General features: G+C 38.7%; 3 protein-coding genes across 8 annotated transcripts; all 3 read right to left on the bottom strand.

The window, feature by feature from the left end:
• Window positions 1-58: 58 nt before the first annotated feature.
• On the bottom strand, window positions 59-8,517 carry roq (RING finger and CCCH-type zinc finger domain-containing protein roquin). 3 transcript variants are annotated; one of them, XM_017156198.3, is made up of 4 exons: window positions 8,368-8,517; window positions 6,916-7,078; window positions 4,659-6,857; window positions 59-3,760 (listed from the first exon to the last, which is right to left on the bottom strand). In XM_017156198.3, exons 2-4 carry the CDS (start codon window positions 7,075-7,077, stop codon window positions 3,614-3,616), a joined length of 2,508 nt encoding a protein of 835 aa, XP_017011687.3. In that variant the 5' UTR covers window position 7,078; window positions 8,368-8,517; the 3' UTR covers window positions 59-3,613. The 3 variants fall into 3 exon arrangements, with proteins under 3 accessions (XP_017011687.3, XP_017011686.3, XP_017011685.3); XM_017156197.3 differs by lacking the exon at window positions 8,368-8,517 and adding an exon at window positions 7,683-7,932 and having other exon boundaries at window positions 59-3,757; XM_017156196.3 differs by lacking the exon at window positions 8,368-8,517 and adding an exon at window positions 7,683-7,826.
• Window positions 8,518-8,942: 425 nt separating this feature from the next.
• Window positions 8,943-11,968, bottom strand: Agpat4 (1-Acylglycerol-3-phosphate O-acyltransferase 4). Of its 3 annotated transcripts, none has more exons than XM_070214847.1 (6): window positions 11,859-11,968; window positions 10,913-11,084; window positions 9,823-10,288; window positions 9,672-9,741; window positions 9,219-9,576; window positions 8,943-9,159 (listed from the first exon to the last, which is right to left on the bottom strand). In XM_070214847.1, the coding sequence occupies exons 2-6, from the start codon at window positions 11,076-11,078 to the stop codon at window positions 9,080-9,082; spliced, it is 1,140 nt and encodes a 379-aa protein (XP_070070948.1). In that variant the 5' UTR covers window positions 11,079-11,084; window positions 11,859-11,968; the 3' UTR covers window positions 8,943-9,079. The 3 variants fall into 3 exon arrangements, with proteins under 3 accessions (XP_070070948.1, XP_017011606.2, XP_070070947.1); XM_017156117.3 differs by lacking the exon at window positions 11,859-11,968 and adding an exon at window positions 11,687-11,844; XM_070214846.1 differs by lacking the exon at window positions 11,859-11,968 and adding an exon at window positions 11,148-11,166.
• A 398-nt stretch (window positions 11,969-12,366) lies between these two features.
• Agpat3 (1-Acylglycerol-3-phosphate O-acyltransferase 3) lies at window positions 12,367-17,242 on the bottom strand. 2 transcript variants are annotated; one of them, XM_017156230.3, is made up of 5 exons: window positions 17,106-17,242; window positions 14,916-15,102; window positions 14,318-14,853; window positions 13,348-13,705; window positions 12,367-12,781 (listed from the first exon to the last, which is right to left on the bottom strand). In XM_017156230.3, exons 2-5 carry the CDS (start codon window positions 15,094-15,096, stop codon window positions 12,696-12,698), a joined length of 1,161 nt encoding a protein of 386 aa, XP_017011719.1. In that variant the 5' UTR covers window positions 15,097-15,102; window positions 17,106-17,242; the 3' UTR covers window positions 12,367-12,695. The 2 variants fall into 2 exon arrangements, with proteins under 2 accessions (XP_017011719.1, XP_017011720.1); XM_017156231.3 differs by lacking the exon at window positions 17,106-17,242 and adding an exon at window positions 15,471-15,602.
• Between the last annotated feature and the right edge of the window lie 318 nt (window positions 17,243-17,560).

The raw sequence follows: 17,560 nt of genomic DNA, 5'->3' as shown, positions 1-17,560 counted from the left end.
TAACCACACGAACAGATCAGATTGCCAGGCAATCAGAACCATATCAAGTCATATCATATTGAATTGTAGAATTCGATTAAGTTTATTTTATTTGAATTTCAGGCATACACACACAAAATTGAGTTTGGTTTTAGTTTGCTTTTGGTTTTTCATATCTAACATTTACAATGAATTTTGAAGATAAATATACATATTCAGCACATCCAAGAACATACATTATCGATTAACATTCCACAAAACTAGAAGAGATGTTCGGTTTCGGTAGTCCGAAACTTTGGATACCCTAGAAAAGAGATTTGATTCCAATCTTTAAACTATCTAGAGGTTTCTTAGCTAATCTGCCAGAGCGAACAAACGAAATAAACATTTTATGGAGAAAGATATTTTTGGGAATAATATAATGGTTCTTATCTGGAGTTCCCACTATCAAGCTGCCAGCAGCGTTAGAATGGGACTAGAAATAATTTTATTATATGGTATATGGTATAATACGGACAAGCGAATAGAAGTATGAAAATATATCTGAGAGCTCTTCTCTTCTGGGATATCATAAACATGGACATAGACCCAATTTCAGTTGGGGGATCTGTTGGAGTAGAAGCACATCCCGCTTGGTGGGGAAGGTTTAGCTTTCCTGTAGAATGCATGTAAAATACAATCTCTGCTTACATAGTTCTATGATACAATATACGCCTCTCTGATTTCTCCTTCCCAGTTGTGTGTTGGTTTTGTGTATTTAGATACATTATTATACTCGTATATAGTTAGTTTCAATTAGCATTTAATATAAAGACATTTGTTCGTTCCCATTGAACTGGGATTAGTTTCGCATGTTAACTGTAAATTTCACATCATCACAATTCAAGGATCTTCAACTTATAAATAACACCAAAAACAGCAACGATTTGTTTGCAGAGACGGGACCTTTGACCTTTCAGGGGCTTACTCTTCTGTTGAGCTTCGACTTTTTGGGGGGGTTGTTAGGTTAAAATTGAGAGTTTTGTATTGTCCTCACCATAACACATTTGATGCGCTGAAAGAGAGTCCCCTGGCTATCTACTTATTGAATTGCAGTGCAGTTCTATCGAGGATGTTATTGAGTGGTTCGACAAGCGGTCTCCTGGCAGGCTTTAATAGACTTATTGGATCTGAGCTACTGCAAAATCGTCTGTTGTATCTATAACATCACTAACCCTAAGTTGAGGAACAGAAGCGCCTATTATCATTATTACCATATTTTAAGTTTATCTTATTAAGTTATGCGGATTGTCTGTAACTAGTTGCGTTAACTATAGGATTTCGTATTGTATTCCATTAAATTACCTATCTGGTGGTTGCTATTGGTGTTCTTAGTTCCTTATACTTTGCTGGTGGTTATTTTGTTAAGTTTCTCGGTTTCTTTCTTCGCTTTCAACGCTTTGATATGTTTCGCACATTATCTTTCATCTTGAACTTAAAATAATGGTAGAGATGGTACAGAAACCGAAACAACTAAAAGTTTTGTGAAAATTTATTGGTAAATAAAATAAATAATTTTTTTTTTGCATGTTTTTTCCACTTTGATTAACAGAACTCGAAATTTGCTTAGGGTAGAAACATTGAGTGATAATACCAAAAATACATTAAATTAACATATGTATAAATATATATATATGCATTTAAATAGGTGTGTGTAAATAGAAAATGTCTGTGTGTATGTGTGAATTGCACGGCACGATCTGTATAAAAAAGAGCCTCGGTCAGTTTGAAAGTTTTGGGGGATTTGGCGGGTTGCTGGACTGATTGTAAATTATAAAGTTACAAAACTCAACTCAACAAATACGTTATTATGAACTGAACCCATTGGGTTTAAGCTAAAAAAAAACTTCACCACAGCCAAAGGCCGGGCGGAGAACGTTAAATCTGGCTCTGAATCTGAATCTTTATCTAGATCTCTAAATCGGAACTTAAGTACGCAGTTAGACGCCCCTCCACCCAGCCTTCTTCTATATTTTCACTTTTCCCGGGAGACAAATAGACTGAAGAATCTCAAGTACCTCCCTCGATTCGCTTCTGTACATTGAATGCTTTAGTTTCTGAGTAATAGGAAAATACATTTAAATGTATGTTATTTTGTTTTAAAATTGCTTCGATCAATTTTAACTAGCTCACAACTGAACACATACTCCCCGGGACGGGGAATATATTTTTACATGGATTCTACTACACACACGGCATCGAAACTCGTTAACAATAAATATATTTGTAAAGATATATATGTTATATTCTTCTATGATCAAGCGCAGTAATATATATGTATATATAAGGTTCCTGATTTCATCGCTTAACAAATACAAGTTACAAAATCTTTCGCTTTTGCTTCAAATCAAAATGATGTACAAAGTCTTGAAAGCAAAACGCGGGCTCAACTGACATTAATATATAATATTAATAATAGAGCGCACAAATTGGTTAGTATCTAGATATAAATATAAATTTATATTTGCATAGAGTAGTAGGTAGGTGTAAATGTTCTCAAAGCCCTGACTGACATTCAACTTTCTGTTCTATTCGTCACCTTTTCTGTACTTTATCTGTACTTTACTTTTCTCACAGTTTACAAAATGGGAGAAGGGGACGTGATTTTAATTTATTTTCAATAAATTTAATAATATATAGTACAATAGTTAACAACATCGCACAATAGCGTTATTAAAATTTCTTTAAGAAATATAAACATTCATTTCACACACATACAAATGATCGTTCGTGTCCTGTGGCTCAGTGTGTATGCGTGTTAGTGTATGTGTGTGATTGGGTTTTGAGAGCGAAAGGATTCGCAGGTCCTTTCAGCCCTGCTGATTTTTGTATATATAAAAATAGCGTTTTGAAATAGTTAATAATTAAAAAAAATATATATGTTTATATCTATGTTTACAGCGTTACACAATCAATCAAAATTTGATCACAAATAATCAGGGAAAGATGATAAAAACGCACGGTTTTGGAAAAGAATTTTTTGTTTTACTTGGATCTTGAAGTCTTGTGATCATGATTCAGTTAATTAGTGCACAGTTTCTGTTTTATCTGAGAAAATTGCTTTAAAATCTGGATGTTGCCTGATCTCAACAAGCGTTTGCATACACCTCATCCTCATCGCTCGCGATCGCCTTTTTGTGGGGAATTCCTACGGATCGTATTCTATATGCAGCAGGATCTACGAGTCTGAGCTGAATTCTAGGCTACACACAAAGTTTTACCATCTAAATTGAGTTTATTTTTCTGTTTTTCATTTGCTAGACACACAATCCCCGAATTTGGAACATAACACGAACATGATTTCAACACATTTCCACAAAATTTCGAACAATGAACTAATTAGACAATTATTTAATAGATTCTAATAGACGGTACCCAACCCAATTGATGTTTTGTTTTGGCTCCGATCCAATAACGGATCAGTCGGATCAGTTTTAACTACAATTACATTTGAAATTCTACCAAAGTTTGAACTGTGCGGTACAAACCTCTAACGATGTGTAAAATGATTGCATTATACATATTCTCTTCCCACTTCCCTCGATCTATATAAACACCTATATAGAAATATCCTCTGCGGTAGCTAGTCCTAGATCTAGTCCACCTTGATCCCGCTGTCATCGGGATCCACGATGTCCACCAGGTTCTTCTCCAGCTGCAGCATCATGCCGCTATCGATGCCGCCCTCGAAGCTATCCTCCGACATTAGCTGTGGCTTCCTGCCCCACATCGGCGGCTGCTGCTATTTTTTTGGGAAGATAACGAATAGGGAAGAAGATTAAGTTACTGAAAATAATGCGTTTCTCTGGGGTTCAGTGCAGTGCTGCCATTTTGCCAGCTTTATCCGGAAAAAATTTCAAACATTCCCTATCCGGAAATCTGTCCTTTTTTCAATAATTAGGTTTTGAGTGTTATTTTTTATGCTAGTCGAAAGGGTATAAACCTGTTTATTTATGCTAAAACGCCTTTTTAACCATCATTCTTACAGTTCGGCACTTAAAGAATAATTATTTTTAAAAATTATCAAAGAGACGTAAAGCAGTAGATGGATTTTCTTTATAGTACGATTTTTTCTGTAGCAAAAGGAAGAGGAAAACATTTTAAATTTGTCTCAATTTTTATTCTCTCCTTTATTTTAAGAAAAAAATTTCAGATTTGAACGACTCTTATTCGGGTTTGACGCAGATATTGAATTTTTTTTGTATTACCAATGTAGTTACTTGAAATGCTTTTATTATTTTAATAATTTTAGATTATTACGTATACGCACAAAAATGTACCATGGTAAAATGATCAAACGAAGAAGAATTGAATTTAATATAAAATCCATTTAAATTAAGTAAATATATAACCCATTGCTAAAAACAGAAAAATGGAGAAGCATTTACTTTTGTCCTTTTTTTATCCTTTTTTAAAATTTGTTGTCCTTTTTTCCCTGATTTTTTTGGCTTATCTGTACTGTTTTTCAAGCTGAGTGATGGCAGCACTGGTTCAATGATACCCCAAAAATAAGTGGTTTATCTATATAGGGTGTGCTTGCTGACGAGCCCACAAACTATAAAAAATATTTCTTAAAAATATAGAAAGGTACATATACGCACACCCGATTATTGGACAATAAAACCGTAACCCACACCTACCTTACTAGCATTGAAGTTATCGTTCCTGTCGCTCTTGTAGCCACCATAACCCAGATCGCTGTCGTTCTCCAGCAGCCAGTTGTTCCAGCTGCTCTGCGTGCTGCTCTTGGGACAAATGGGTCCGTAGCGACTTAGCATCGAGGAGCCGGTGGGCACATCGAATGTGGAGGCATCGTCATCCAATATGGAATCCGATCGAACAAAGTTCGCAGACTCTTTGCCCGTATTATTCCAGAACAGCAGCGATGAGCCATGATTGTTATTATTGTGGGAGCTGCTATTGTTGTTGTTGTTGTGATTGTTGTTGTTGTTGGATCGCCGGAACAGAGGCACTGCATCCACATCGGCCTCCGCGGCTCTGTCCAGATCTATGCTAACACTATTCGGCGGTTTCTTTTCATAAAATGAGGTATCAGCTGTTGCGGCTAAAATCGACAACGGTCGGCTGGGATTCGGCTTGCTGGACGGTGGCTGCTGTGGCTGCTGCTGTGGAGGATGCTGTGCAGGATGCTGCTGCTGCTGCTGCTGAGCTAGGTAGCTCTGCTCCCAGGGATTTCCCAGATGGAAGACATCTCCACCGTTGCCGCCTCCGCCGGGCATCAAATAGCCCTTGTGCATGTTGCTGTTCACACTAAAGTTCGGTGGGTTGGCATTGCGTTGCTGTGGATTATTTTGGTAATCCCTGGGCGAGGGATTCCGCGGCTGATAGCCAGTGAAGCGAGGATCATAGCGGTTGGGCACTATGAGTCGGGCCATGGGACTGTGATGCGAGGGATGCAGAAGCGGCGGCGGCGGAGGCGGCTGTCCTCCTGGCGACAGACCCAAGCTGGGCTCCAGATATCCCCGAGGAGAGCCCATGAAATGCATCGGCGACATGGGCAGCATGGTGGGCACACCCAAAGCCGGTCCATCCGGCTCTCCCAGTGGCTTCTTGATGGCTCCACCGCCCATCGGTGGCAGCGCCAGTGGTGTCTTTATATGTTTGCCACGATTTCGTGCGCGGTAGCGCTCCACCTCCTCTTGGGAGTGGGCAAAGGTGCAGCTGGCACCGCGGGGACACACCCGTCGTACATTCAAATCCCTGCACAGGCTGATCTTGTACTTGGGATTGCTGTTGGCCGTCCCGCCGCCGCTGCCACCGCCACTGATTCCGTCCTGCGCTTTGCGAACGCCGTGATGCTGCAGGAAGTTGACCAATCCCACGACCGAATGACGCACTGCATCCAGGGCTTCGGCCAAATCCGGCCAGGGGGCCAACTCGGCACAGGGATCGATATTGGCCAGGTACTTGAGATGATGATGCAGACTGGCCAGCTTGGCGGGATCACTGGTCCGTTGCAGGGCGATCACGAGTTCCTGGACCGATTGGGCAAACGAACTGGGCGTCTGCAGCTTGTCGATGATGCTCTGCATGTGGCTCTTGTGCATCACGTCGCCGTACAGCAGGGAAGACCACTGCTCCGGCGCAATCCGCAGACCCGCCTCGGTGGCTATCTGAACGATCTGGGCATCGTGTTCGCGCCGCAAAGCGTCGTAGGTGCGAAATTCCTCCTTGAGCTGCATCAACGATGAGTCCGCCTCCCGCTTGGACACCTTGAAGCAGCTGGCGCGGTAGAGCAGCTGCACCACATGCCCGATGCTCGTCTTGGAGGCCTGCGGAAACTGCGGCTCCAGTCGCTGCACCACGAACATGACCAACACTTTGCGCGACAGCGCCGAACCCTCCTCCAAAGCGAGTAGCACCAGCTTGAGCACCTCCTCCTGCATGGCGGGTCCCAGGAACTGACATCCCCGCGTCCGCACCGCCGCCCAAAGATTCGAGCTCAGCTGCTGGGGATTCTGGTGCTGGAGAATCAGCTCGGTTACTGTGCGTTCGCCCAAAGATCTGGCCGCCCGGAGTGCCCTTACACGTCCCTCCTCCTCCATCAGTTGGCAGTTGACCAGGGTAACCAGTTTCCTTTGCATGGGTCGTGTTAGCAGATTGCCATTGCCGTTGCCGTTCAGGTTGAGGAAGGACTTCAGGTGCAGGGCCAGCTCCTCGATGCACCGCTGTCCCAGTTGGTAGCACTTGAGCTGCTCCGGCTCCAGCTTCTGCACGCTGGGCGGTGGTGGGCCCAACTCCAGGAGCTCCGAGTCCTTGACCAGCTGCAGCAGAGCATGGTTAATGGGCAGATTGTCGATCTCGCTGACAATCACGGTCTGGAAAAGGGATAGAAAATAAGTTAAGATCATTATGTATTGGTATTATTAAACCCACCTGATCGAAGGGACACTGCCGGTTGTAGAGGGTCGTCAGGCAGAGCTTGCAGATGGTGTGCCCGCAGCCCAGACTGACCGGGCATCGCTGGCTGGCCGCGAATTCATTGCAGCAGATGGGACAGTTCAGAAAATCTGTCCATGAGGGAGCCTGAATCGGCATGCTGTGAGTGAAAAACATAGGAGAACCAATTAAGATGATTAAGTCAACAGGAAAAGAAGAGTAGTTATGAGTGACGAAGTTTGGACCCTAAAGTACCCATTATTTTAATACAGTTTTCACTAAATTCAGTTGAAAAATATTATCAAAAACTGTACAATTCACCAAATTACAATCTTAAACCCCTAAAACCGAAATCTACAAAATTCGGTCTAGTTTTTGAAGAATCATGGCAGTTCATTCGCCTTATATGGAACTTTTCCTAAGCTCTTATAATTTTTTTTCTTATCTGGATTTGACTAGGCTGGTTAGAGAATTTACTATATTATATTATTTGTATTTATTTATATTATTTATTATAATATTTTCTTAAGATATTATAACACCTATTTATGATAAAAAAAACATAAATAATATATGTATCTCAACTTTTCGAGTACGAACTTAAAAAAAATTTGTAATTTATAAGATTGATCTTACTAGGAATGTTCCAAAATTTAGGCCTACGATAGGGGCTTGCCTTAAATGTGAACTAATCAAAAAAATTATCGTTCGTATGAAAGGGTTTAGAAATTAATTTTTTTTGTCGACAAAATGTATGACATTACCGAATTGATGTACAGATGTAAGTGACGTGAGTCAAGTTGGAGTTATTTTCCATTTACAACGATCGAAAAGTGGCACAGTAAAAAAAGTTTCGCTTTCGTCTTTTTCTTCTTCTTCTTGCAATACCCCCAACGTCAGCTGTCGCTGGCACACACACACACACGCACACCCCCCACTCACACACACACTCGCTGGTGTTGGTGTGCGGGGGCATTTGTACACGCATGCAAGTATATCTGAATGTATGTATATATTTTCAACGCATATATGTGCCCAGGTTGCACTTCCTGGAGAACTTTTTTCGGGGTTTACGTACCCGTAGGATCGCTGTGGACCCTCTTGGGACCCCTGACCCTCGGCGGGGTCCTCACACACACAGGCACACGGGCAACCCAACCATTTTACTGGGGGGAACACAAACGTAACTCGCTTTCAACGTCATCAGCCGTCCGCTTTCTTTTAAGACGCGAACAAAGGGAGCTTCGGGTAGAATCCAGTACTATATATATATATATATATTCTTGGGAACTGGGGGCTACATTCCTTTGGAGACCTTGTCCCCCAGGAACTCCACAAAACTCTCTCCCAAAAGTTTTTTCTTGTTACGTTTCACTTTTCACTCTGCTCGGCAGATTCCATAAAAACTCGCCGAAAAACCGTTTTCGACACGGCGCTGCACTGACTCACCTTCAAAATGCACATATTATTGCATTAAAGGTACGAAAAGATGTTTTTTAATTTTCATTGGATTTTTTTGTAAAAAAAATTGGAAGTTGCAATCAGTATTAGAGGTGGAGAAACATCGATAGCAACATCGATGCATCGATGTTGTGATATTTTAGGAAACATCGATGTTTTATGGCGACTATCGATGTGCGCAAAAGGTCACACCATAGTTATCGTGATATCCATTCAAATTTGAAAGTTTATTAATTTTTTGATATTTGTTATATGATTTGTTATTACGTTTAAACTAAATTTAATTTAAAATCATAAAAATACATTTTATTATCCGACCATAAATTTTTTTCATTTAATTCCATCGATTTACATTATTGACCCTTTTCTAGGATATTTTATAAAAAGCAAATATTATTGCATTTTTAAAATTGTTGTTCTTATGAATTCGAAGTATTATAATTAATGCTACTAAAATTTTTACCAGTACTGTAGCCCGAGTTATGATGCAATCTATCTGATTAAATTTATATTACATTTTTACGATGTAATTACGTGTGCAGCAATTACTAAACAAAAACAACTCATAGAAAATATTATTTTATTCAGTTTACTTCAATTTTTTATTGTACATTTGACTCAATGTACATTAAATTTTTAAATATTTGCAGTCGAGTAATGATTACATGTCGCCGAGTTCACAAAACTCAGGGACTAAAATCTATTTCTTGGCAGCTGCTCCATAAGCAGAGGCCTTGCTGATCTTCGAAGCGTTGACAGCGTATTCCATGAGGCCATAGACTGAAAATAAATAAACCAAATTAAGTGGAGTTCCCTTGAAGTACATCCTCTCAACTTACATCCTCCCAAGATGGATAAGACGGTGATGAAGCCAATCCAGTTGCCTGCAACCAAGGAGCTGACCAAATAGTTCAGAATACAGAGGACCGAAAAGGTGGCCCAGCCCAAGAAGTTGAACAGGGTGCTCAGACGCGGCTTGTAGATCTTCTCGGGAACCTCCTTGACGCCAGAAGTCTTGAAGAAACTGCCGGTTTCGTGGAAACTGTCGATGATCTTGTCCTTTTCGGCAAAGAAGTCCTGCATCCACTGGGCGGCCTCCTTTTCACCATCGGGAACCTTTTCCAATGGCACGCGACGAATGTACATGTAGGGTTCCACGGGTTCACCATTCAACTGGGACAACATGGTGGGCTTTGTCTATGAAATAAAATATATAATAATATATAAATACAAAGATAAAAATTATTATAAAATTTTTCTCTATTTATCTTTTGAAAATAAAAGGTTCTTACCTCAGCATTCTTCTTAAAAGCCAGGTTAATATCATAAATGGCAGGACAAATGCCTCGCATGGTGGGAAGACTGTAATTTATTTAAAATCATAATTAAATTTAATCATTAGCTGATGTAAATTTTAATAATAAAATATTTCCCATTCCATACCTGGTGGTAAATCCCTTGGTGCGTGGAATTAAGTGATGTTTGAGTACAGGAAGACCTCTTTCCTGGGCAAACTTAACGGACAACTCGTGCTTGGCGGCAGTAAAGCGGGTTCCCTCAGCATTGAGCAAAAGCCACACAGGATCGGGATGGGAAAACACCTCCGAAAGCTGTTGCTTGATCACCACCTTGTCCTTCTCGAAGTTGCGATCGAGGAAGATGAACTCGGCCATCCACCAGACCCATCCCAAAACTGGAACGTAGCGGAGCATCTTCTTGGCATAGGCCTTGGTGCCTCCCAGATTTCCCAGCTTGTCGGTTATCATCCACGCAGTTAGCCAATCAATCTCGTATGTGTGATTCATTAGCAACAATCCATGTTCCTTGCCGAAGAATTTCTTCTCGTCCTCGGGATCGATGTAGACCCTCAGTTTGCTGCCCGCATACCATTCCGCCACACAGACTAGGACTTAAATGGGGAAAAATTTATAAAAATAAATTAATATCCTTTACAATACCCGATTTCTAGACAGAGAACATTTTTCAAGAAGACTGACGTTCTTAAATAATTTATTTGTATTCCCAATTTGAGGAAGTACTGATTTTGTGGACAAATTTTGAAAAAAAAGCCTAATACTTTTACCTTGTTGTTTCCCCCTTTTTTAGAGAAAAAAAATCTTTAAAAAAAACTCAATTCCAAGGTATATTATTTTAAAATTGTTTACTGAAAGTGAGTATTTTGCCTTTAAAGTGAGAACTTGGTTATATTTTGATTAAACAGTTCTCAATTTGAGTGCAATATTTATTAAAAATTCTTTCTGTGTATAATTTACTTTTTATGAACTTCTTTTAAAACTATTTTCAAGTTTCATTAACGAATTTAAAACTTAATTAACTGGTACTTTGTTATCTAAAACTTGAGATGTATCAAAGAAAATCATACTAAAATCGATAAGAAAAAAGATTCAGGAAATACTTATAAAACATAAGTTTCATTAGGCAAATTGAAAATTCTCCCCGGAAATGTGATAAAAAATTAAACATTTTTTCTAAAAGGCATGATAATAATGAAGATAATATATGTCATACTTACTGCAGTAGAAAGAGTAATGCAGGTAGTACATAAGACTCCTGGAAAGCCGCTTGTCGAAGGGCCTTACAAGGACGATCAGCAAAAGCTGTCCAATGTTAACGAAGAATCCGCACGTGAAGAAGGTCACGGCGATCAGCAGTCGCCCCAATCCCCTGAGATGCGACATCCTAAGCTAAAAATAAATTAAATAAAATCAAATATGTAATGTCAATTGGGCCAACTTTACGTAACACACATCGAATTTCATGTTCTGCAATGCAGTTAATAAATATGTCCAGCGCGCGATATCGACTTAATTATGGCCGCACTCAAACTTTGCTCCCATGTGTCATGAAAAAAGTGAATGCTTAAATTATAGACCCGTAAACACACACATGGAAAGCACAGGTACAGTAAGAACTCTATTATGTGAGCACCAATAAAATTAAAAAAAATATTCCTTATCTCAGAACTGTGGATTTCCATTGATAATATGCATTGGTAAGCAAATTACACAACTCAATGATTCAATTAAAAATATGCAATTCACCATGAACTTTAAACAAGTTATTAACTAATTAATTGCCAACAATTTCACCATGATTATTCTATTTTTTCTATAAAAGTTCTTAACAAAACTCGTAAAATGGAGATAATTGAAATTTTAGATTAATTTATAGCACTTAAAAATAAAGAGTTATAAAACTTTTTATTATATTTTAAAAACACTGTTTAGTTAATATTCTTTTTTTCGATATTACACTGTTCCTTTTACACCCACACAATCACACTCACCTATCTTTGCGGAATCTTAACAATTTCGAGACCCAGGAAGTTGCAACTTGTTCTACCAACCAGTAGAATTCGACTGAATGAAATTGACTCTTTTAGGCGTCCCCGGGCCCCCAGAGATATGGATCTCGGCGATAGTACACCCCAGAAACCTATAACTAACACTATTAATCACCTGTTATCAGTCAATAGGAAACCAGGCGGTCGCTTATCTCCGAATAAACCCGATTCTATGCTGCGCGTGTGTTTGTATATATATACATTGGTATTAATATAAGGTTAAATAACGGAACGTGCACTGCTTTTGATCGTTACAACTGATTAAGAACCGATAGTTTAACTGGCTGATAAATAATAATATGGGCAATTGTTAAATGAATAATATAGTGCTAAGTTCGCGGCCTCCGCATTCGGTTGTACCTTCGGATTTATTATCGCTGTTGTAAATTTTAGTGTTTATTGGTTTATAATCATACCTATTGAGCATATAATACTTTTTGTTTATGTACCAATTATATTTACAATATAATGTTTACAATTCTTGAAATTCTTTAACTTCTTCTTCTTGAATTCTTTAACGTTAAGGGTACTCTTTTTAGGTGCACTGCTTGCTCACCCACCCATCAGCTGTTCGTTATCAGCGCACTGCTTGTCCTTATCAAAAAAAAGCAAACAAACAAACAAACATTTCACGTTCTGTTTAATTTAATTATTGCAATGCTCACCAAAATACAATTGATCAAACAATTAAATTTCCACTTAGGTATACAACTACCAACTATGTACGCAAATTGATGGCTCCAGTGTGCGGGAGGAGTTACCTTGTAACCATAAACTTAGACAAAAACATGCACTTCTGTTCAAAATCGTTAAACTTTAAATCGTCCGGGGGAGGAATCGCGAATTGATCCGTTTAGCAGAGAGATTTGTGAGAGGACTGCCTTTTCTTTTACAAAGTCACTTGTAGATAATTGAGTTCGACAACAATCGTAACTAAATGCGAAATCGAAAGTTATTTTGTGCTCGGCTTGGAGGATCCATAACTAGATCCCTTGCTGATCTGCGTCTTGTTGATGGCCTGGCCCATTAGCCAGTAAACTGGAAAATAGATGAGTTAATTAGAAAAGATTTGATAGAGATTAAAGATATAAAGGTTAGTAGGGGAACCACATTAATTATGCTAATTATAATCATATTTTCTTGATTGAATTACTTTTTGGATTTAACTTAATAATATAAATTCGTTATTTTTGGCCAAAACAACATTATAAGTATTACAAAAAAAATAAATTTTACTCTAAAAATATAATAATAAAAAATAAGTAACTAATATAATAAAAAAAATAAGTCATTTTTGGTTAAAAATAGCGTTAAAATATTACAAAAAAACTAAACAATTTTGATAATTTTACCCCAAGTCTTCAATAATAAAAAAAATAAGTAATATAAATCCCCTGAGAACTATAGGCCTTTTGTGATTTACTATTAAGTAACTAATATAATAATATAGGTTAGTTATTTTTGGTCAAAATAGCTTGATAAATATTACAAAAAAACTAATCAATTTGAATGACTTTACCCTAAATCTTTAATAATAAAGAATTAATAACAAAAGAAATCATATCTAATGTAAAATCCCCTGAAAACTATAGGTCAATACTTACAAAGTCCCAGCACGGAACAAGCGGTGATGAGGGCCGTCCAGTTGGCCGCCAACAGGGAAGTGATCAGATAGTAGAAAATGCAGGAAAGCGAAAACGTCGCCCAGCAGGCGAAATTCACCAGCGAACAGAGACGGGCTTTGTTCACGTAGGCGGGAACCTCCTTAATGCCGGATGTCTTGAAGAAGCTGCCCGTCTCCAGGAAGCTGTCGATGATCTTGTCCTTCTCCACGAACAAATTCTGCAGCCAGGCGGCGGCCTCCTTCTCGTCCTCGGGCACCTGTTCCAAAGGAATGCGCCTCATTAGCAGGTGGGGTTCCACGCCCTTTCCATGCAGCAGACTGAGCATGGTGGCAGGGACCTAGAAATATAATTAAAAACTTGATTAGTTGGGTTTTATAACCTTGAAATCAGCCTACAATAAGATAAAGGGCACCGCCGTTCATAAATTGTATGTATGAATAATGGTTTTACAATCATACATTCCGCCAATAGCTTTATAACCTTTTACAGCCATTAAATTACCACGTATTTTTTAAACCCGTAATAAACTGCAATAAGCCGAGTGTCATGCACTTATCATTAGATGGAAAAATAATTCTGGTTCTAAGAAAATAGTTGCTATGTTAGCAAAGTACAAAAAGTGCAAGTTCTGTGCACTCAAAATGTATGTTAACCTTGAAATGTTCTCATTAAAACCGATCGATATCGCATAGAACAAACATGACTATTTAATTTAAAGTGCTAGTGAAGTGTCGCACTCATTTGTTTTAGCAACCAGATAATCCGATTAAAAATAAGAGATTAGATTAGACAAAAGCAATCAGTAGGACATTATCGAATTGTCTGATTAGAGTTATCAAAAATATACAAGTGCGCAATGCAAAATTCTGCATAAATAAAATAAAACAAAATTCTTAATTATATAACTAAAAATGCTTGATAAGTAGAAAGGTTTTCTTATAATATTTACCTTATCTGTGGGCCTGTAGGCCAGGTTAATATCATAGATGACGGGGCAAAGACCGCGAATGGGCGCCAAACTGGCGGTGAATCCCTTGGTGCGTGGAATCAAGTGATGCTTCAGCACCGGCATTCCCCTCTCCTGGGCAAACTTCACGGATGCCTCGTGCTTGGCGGGTGTGAAACGAGTGCCCTCGGCGTTGAGCAGAAGCCAGGTGGGATCGGGATAGGAGTAGACCACCTTGAGCTGCTCCGTGATGATGGTCTTGTCCTGGTCGAAGTTGCGATTGAGGAAGACGAACTCGGCGAGCCACCAGCCCCAGCCGATGATCGGGACATAGCGAATGGCCTTCTTGGCGTAGGCCTTGCAGTTGCCCAGCACGCCCAACTTGTCGCAGATCATCCAGCCGTTGAGCCAGTCGATCTCGTACTTGTGGTTCATGATCAGCAGCACATGCTCCTTGCCGGCATGATTCTCGAAGTCATCCTTGTCCATGTAGACGGTCATCTTGCTGCCGGCATACCAATCGGCCACGAAGATGAGTTCTAAAGGATTTTACAGATTAATAAGATTACTTTTCTTTATCCTAGTAAGGAGATATGCTTACGGGAGTAGAGCGAATAGCAGGCATAGTACATCAGCTTGCGGAAGAGGCGCTTGTCTATGGGCTTAATGAGCAAGTGCATCAGCAGCTGGATAAAGTTGATGCATAGCCCACTCGTGAAGAAGGTGAGCGCGATGCACAGGTGGATCAGTCTCAATTGTTTCAGCTTCTCCAGCGACACCATTTTGATCTGCAAGTAATGGTCAATTTGATATTTTTTAAAGATGAAGTTATTCATGTCATTTTGATATGAATAAAGATTATGTTAATCTTTTTTTTATATTATTTGTTCAGAAAATACTAAATTTGGTATTTTTATGATATGATAAAGTATCATACTGATATGAAATAAGATAGAAATAACCCTATTTCATATCGGTTTTTTTCTCTGTAGTAAGTAGTCAGTAGTATTTAACCAATAAAACTGCAGGCTTTACGTAATAAAAACTTTAATTATAGCTATGTAGGTTGTTTCCCATCTTTTCGTAGTTTGTAGTGCCTCGTAAACCCCCTTGTTTTATGGATGAAACACCTCGTTTATGACCGTTAAAAACTCACTCAAAAGCACGCGGCCAAGTTAAAAGAAAGCGTGAAAAGCGGGAAGGCAACTAAACCACCTGCACCACCAGCTAAAAATGGACTGGGGCAACCACCCAACCGCAGAGATATTCGCCAGATATCTCGGGTCTGCTATATAGCTATAGCTTTGGCTAAGGAGGAGGAATCTAATCAGCCTTGGCCAATCGATGACTGCTCCCTTGGAAATAGCACTAGCCACTGTGGGTGGACAAAGTCCGGCTGACCGACGGATAGTCATTATGGGGCAAATCGCAGAGACTTCACAGTGGAAGCTCGCGAAAGTAAATAAATAATCACTAAAATTAGCAGGTCTACGTGTGACTATGGGTACTCCAAAAATAAAGTGTGCAAATATTACTGCTAGGGAATAAAGCTATTCTAGTGTTACTTTTATATTTAGAGAGGCGTTTCGGGGAGATCTAAAGTTTTAATAGCCATTTTAATGATGTGAAAAATTACTTGCTCAACGTTTGAACTTTAACCATAAATTGTGACTTGTCGTTGTCGTAGAAAAACGTAATTGACATTCATATTATAGTCATTAAATTAGCTTTTTGGGGATTTAAGTGAGATAAAAATATAGCTATTATTAATTTACTTAATGTCCGTATTATTGTTCTAAAAAATGTTTGGGAACAAACATTGCTCAAGAATCAACAAATTTAAACAATTTCCACCTTTGCATTAAAGGTTAATGGAGCAGAGCTAATTTTAAATTGAACAGATATTTGTTCGGCTATAATTAAGTATTTAATTTCCAATTATAATTATATAATAATTCATTAATAAATTGTTTTTAATCAAAAAATTATCTATTAAAAAATCAGGTAAAGCAAAAACCTAATATTCTGACACGTAATATAAAACCGTGTCTGAATATATTAACTTAAGTTATGGAACCCACTTAGTTGTGTCATAATATATGAAACCCATAGGGTTAGGATTATATGAAAGTATAACAAGAAATTTCTTCCTGATGATTAAAAATTATATGATACGATATGTACACAAAAAGGTCCTTGTAAAAGGTCAAGAGATAACAGTCCCTGCCTTCCATAGTACATGGTATATACTATATATACGCCAAAAATTCACTGAATCAAATTGATTGTATTTCTGTTGCATTCAATTGGTGACCCCGCCGTTGATTGTTGAACTGCTTGCATTAAATTAGTTTACTTTTTCGATCGCCTACCATACATATATGTAAGTATGCATGTATAAAGTACAACAAAAGAGTTCTTGCGCAAACATATATATACGTATATACTCAGCTGGCCCACGTGTGCGAGTGTGTGTGCGGGAGAGACGTGGGGTGGCGTGACGTGGTTGGTCTTTATGGCTATCAATTCACGATCCGATCCTCGATCGCATCGCCACCCACAAACTTATCACCACACAAAGTCCACTTGGAGGGCTATCAATCAGCAGCTGCGGCGCTCTTATCGGTTATTCCCTGGCGTATATATATATATCTGCACCTATATATACATATATAATATGTAAGGAAGACCCTTGTCCTTTGTTTACAAATGTCACTGGTCGGAAACTATTTGCAAAACACTGATCACATCTACATATCTATCACTCGGCGCCGTAGTGCCCGCCATTTACCTTTTTGGCAATGTTTTTTGTGCGAAATTGATTTGTTTTTCTTTTGTAAGCCAAACGGTATGACCGTCCGCGTGCAATGAAGTGGCCACCGGTGAACAATCGGAAAACTGGTATTTCCTGCTTTTGGTATTTTGTTCATATCGTATTTTTCACCAGTGTTGCCAAGCTGCATGCGCTTCATACTACTTTTTTAACGACTTTTACTCTTTAAATGAATTATTTGAAGTAAGATCTTAGAAAGGCTCTTAAATTGTTAATTTTTGAACAAGTGGTAGTCAGATGTTTTTAAATTCAATTAAAGAAAAATCTGCATTTCAAGGGAACAGGATTAAATCATATTAAAGCTAAGATACTACAGATAAGAGATTCAGTAAGGGTTATAAAACTTTTCTTTCAAAATAACTCATATTCCAAATTCGCGCACTTTTCGTTGCGTTTAGTATTAAACAGTATTT

This window comes from Drosophila takahashii, chromosome 3L (genome assembly GCF_030179915.1).
Source record: "Drosophila takahashii strain IR98-3 E-12201 chromosome 3L, DtakHiC1v2, whole genome shotgun sequence".
Lineage (NCBI taxonomy): Eukaryota > Metazoa > Arthropoda > Insecta > Diptera > Drosophilidae > Drosophila > Drosophila takahashii.
The sequence above is the reverse complement of the archived record's forward strand: the minus strand, read 5'-3'. Positions and strand labels throughout refer to the sequence as shown.

What these genes read in the sequence shown, in the direction of transcription:
- Agpat4 (XM_070214846.1), bottom strand. An exon ending in ACCAAGGGATTTACCACCAG is followed by an intron (nt 9,742 to 9,822) that starts GTATGGAATGGG and finishes AATAAATTACAG; the next exon opens with TCTTCCCACCATGCGAGGCA. An exon ending in CTTTTAAGAAGAATGCTGAG is followed by an intron (nt 9,577 to 9,671) that starts GTAAGAACCTTT and finishes TTTATTTCATAG; the next exon opens with ACAAAGCCCACCATGTTGTC.
- Agpat3 (XM_017156230.3), bottom strand. Translation starts at nt 15,096, where the DNA reads ATGGTGTCGCTGGAGAAGCTGAAACAATTGAGACTGATCCACCTGTGC. An exon ending in CCTACAGGCCCACAGATAAG is followed by an intron (nt 13,706 to 14,317) that starts GTAAATATTATA and finishes TTATATTTCTAG; the next exon opens with GTCCCTGCCACCATGCTCAG. An exon ending in TTGTTCCGTGCTGGGACTTT is followed by an intron (nt 12,782 to 13,347) that starts GTAAGTATTGAC and finishes TCTATTTTCCAG; the next exon opens with TTTACTGGCTAATGGGCCAG.
- roq (XM_017156196.3), bottom strand. Translation starts at nt 7,735, where the DNA reads ATGGAAAATAACTCCAACTTGACTCACGTCACTTACATCTGTACATCA. An exon ending in GGCAGTGTCCCTTCGATCAG is followed by an intron (nt 6,858 to 6,915) that starts GTGGGTTTAATA and finishes TCCCTTTTCCAG; the next exon opens with ACCGTGATTGTCAGCGAGAT. An exon ending in ATAACTTCAATGCTAGTAAG is followed by an intron (nt 3,761 to 4,658) that starts GTAGGTGTGGGT and finishes CCAAAAAAATAG; the next exon opens with CAGCAGCCGCCGATGTGGGG.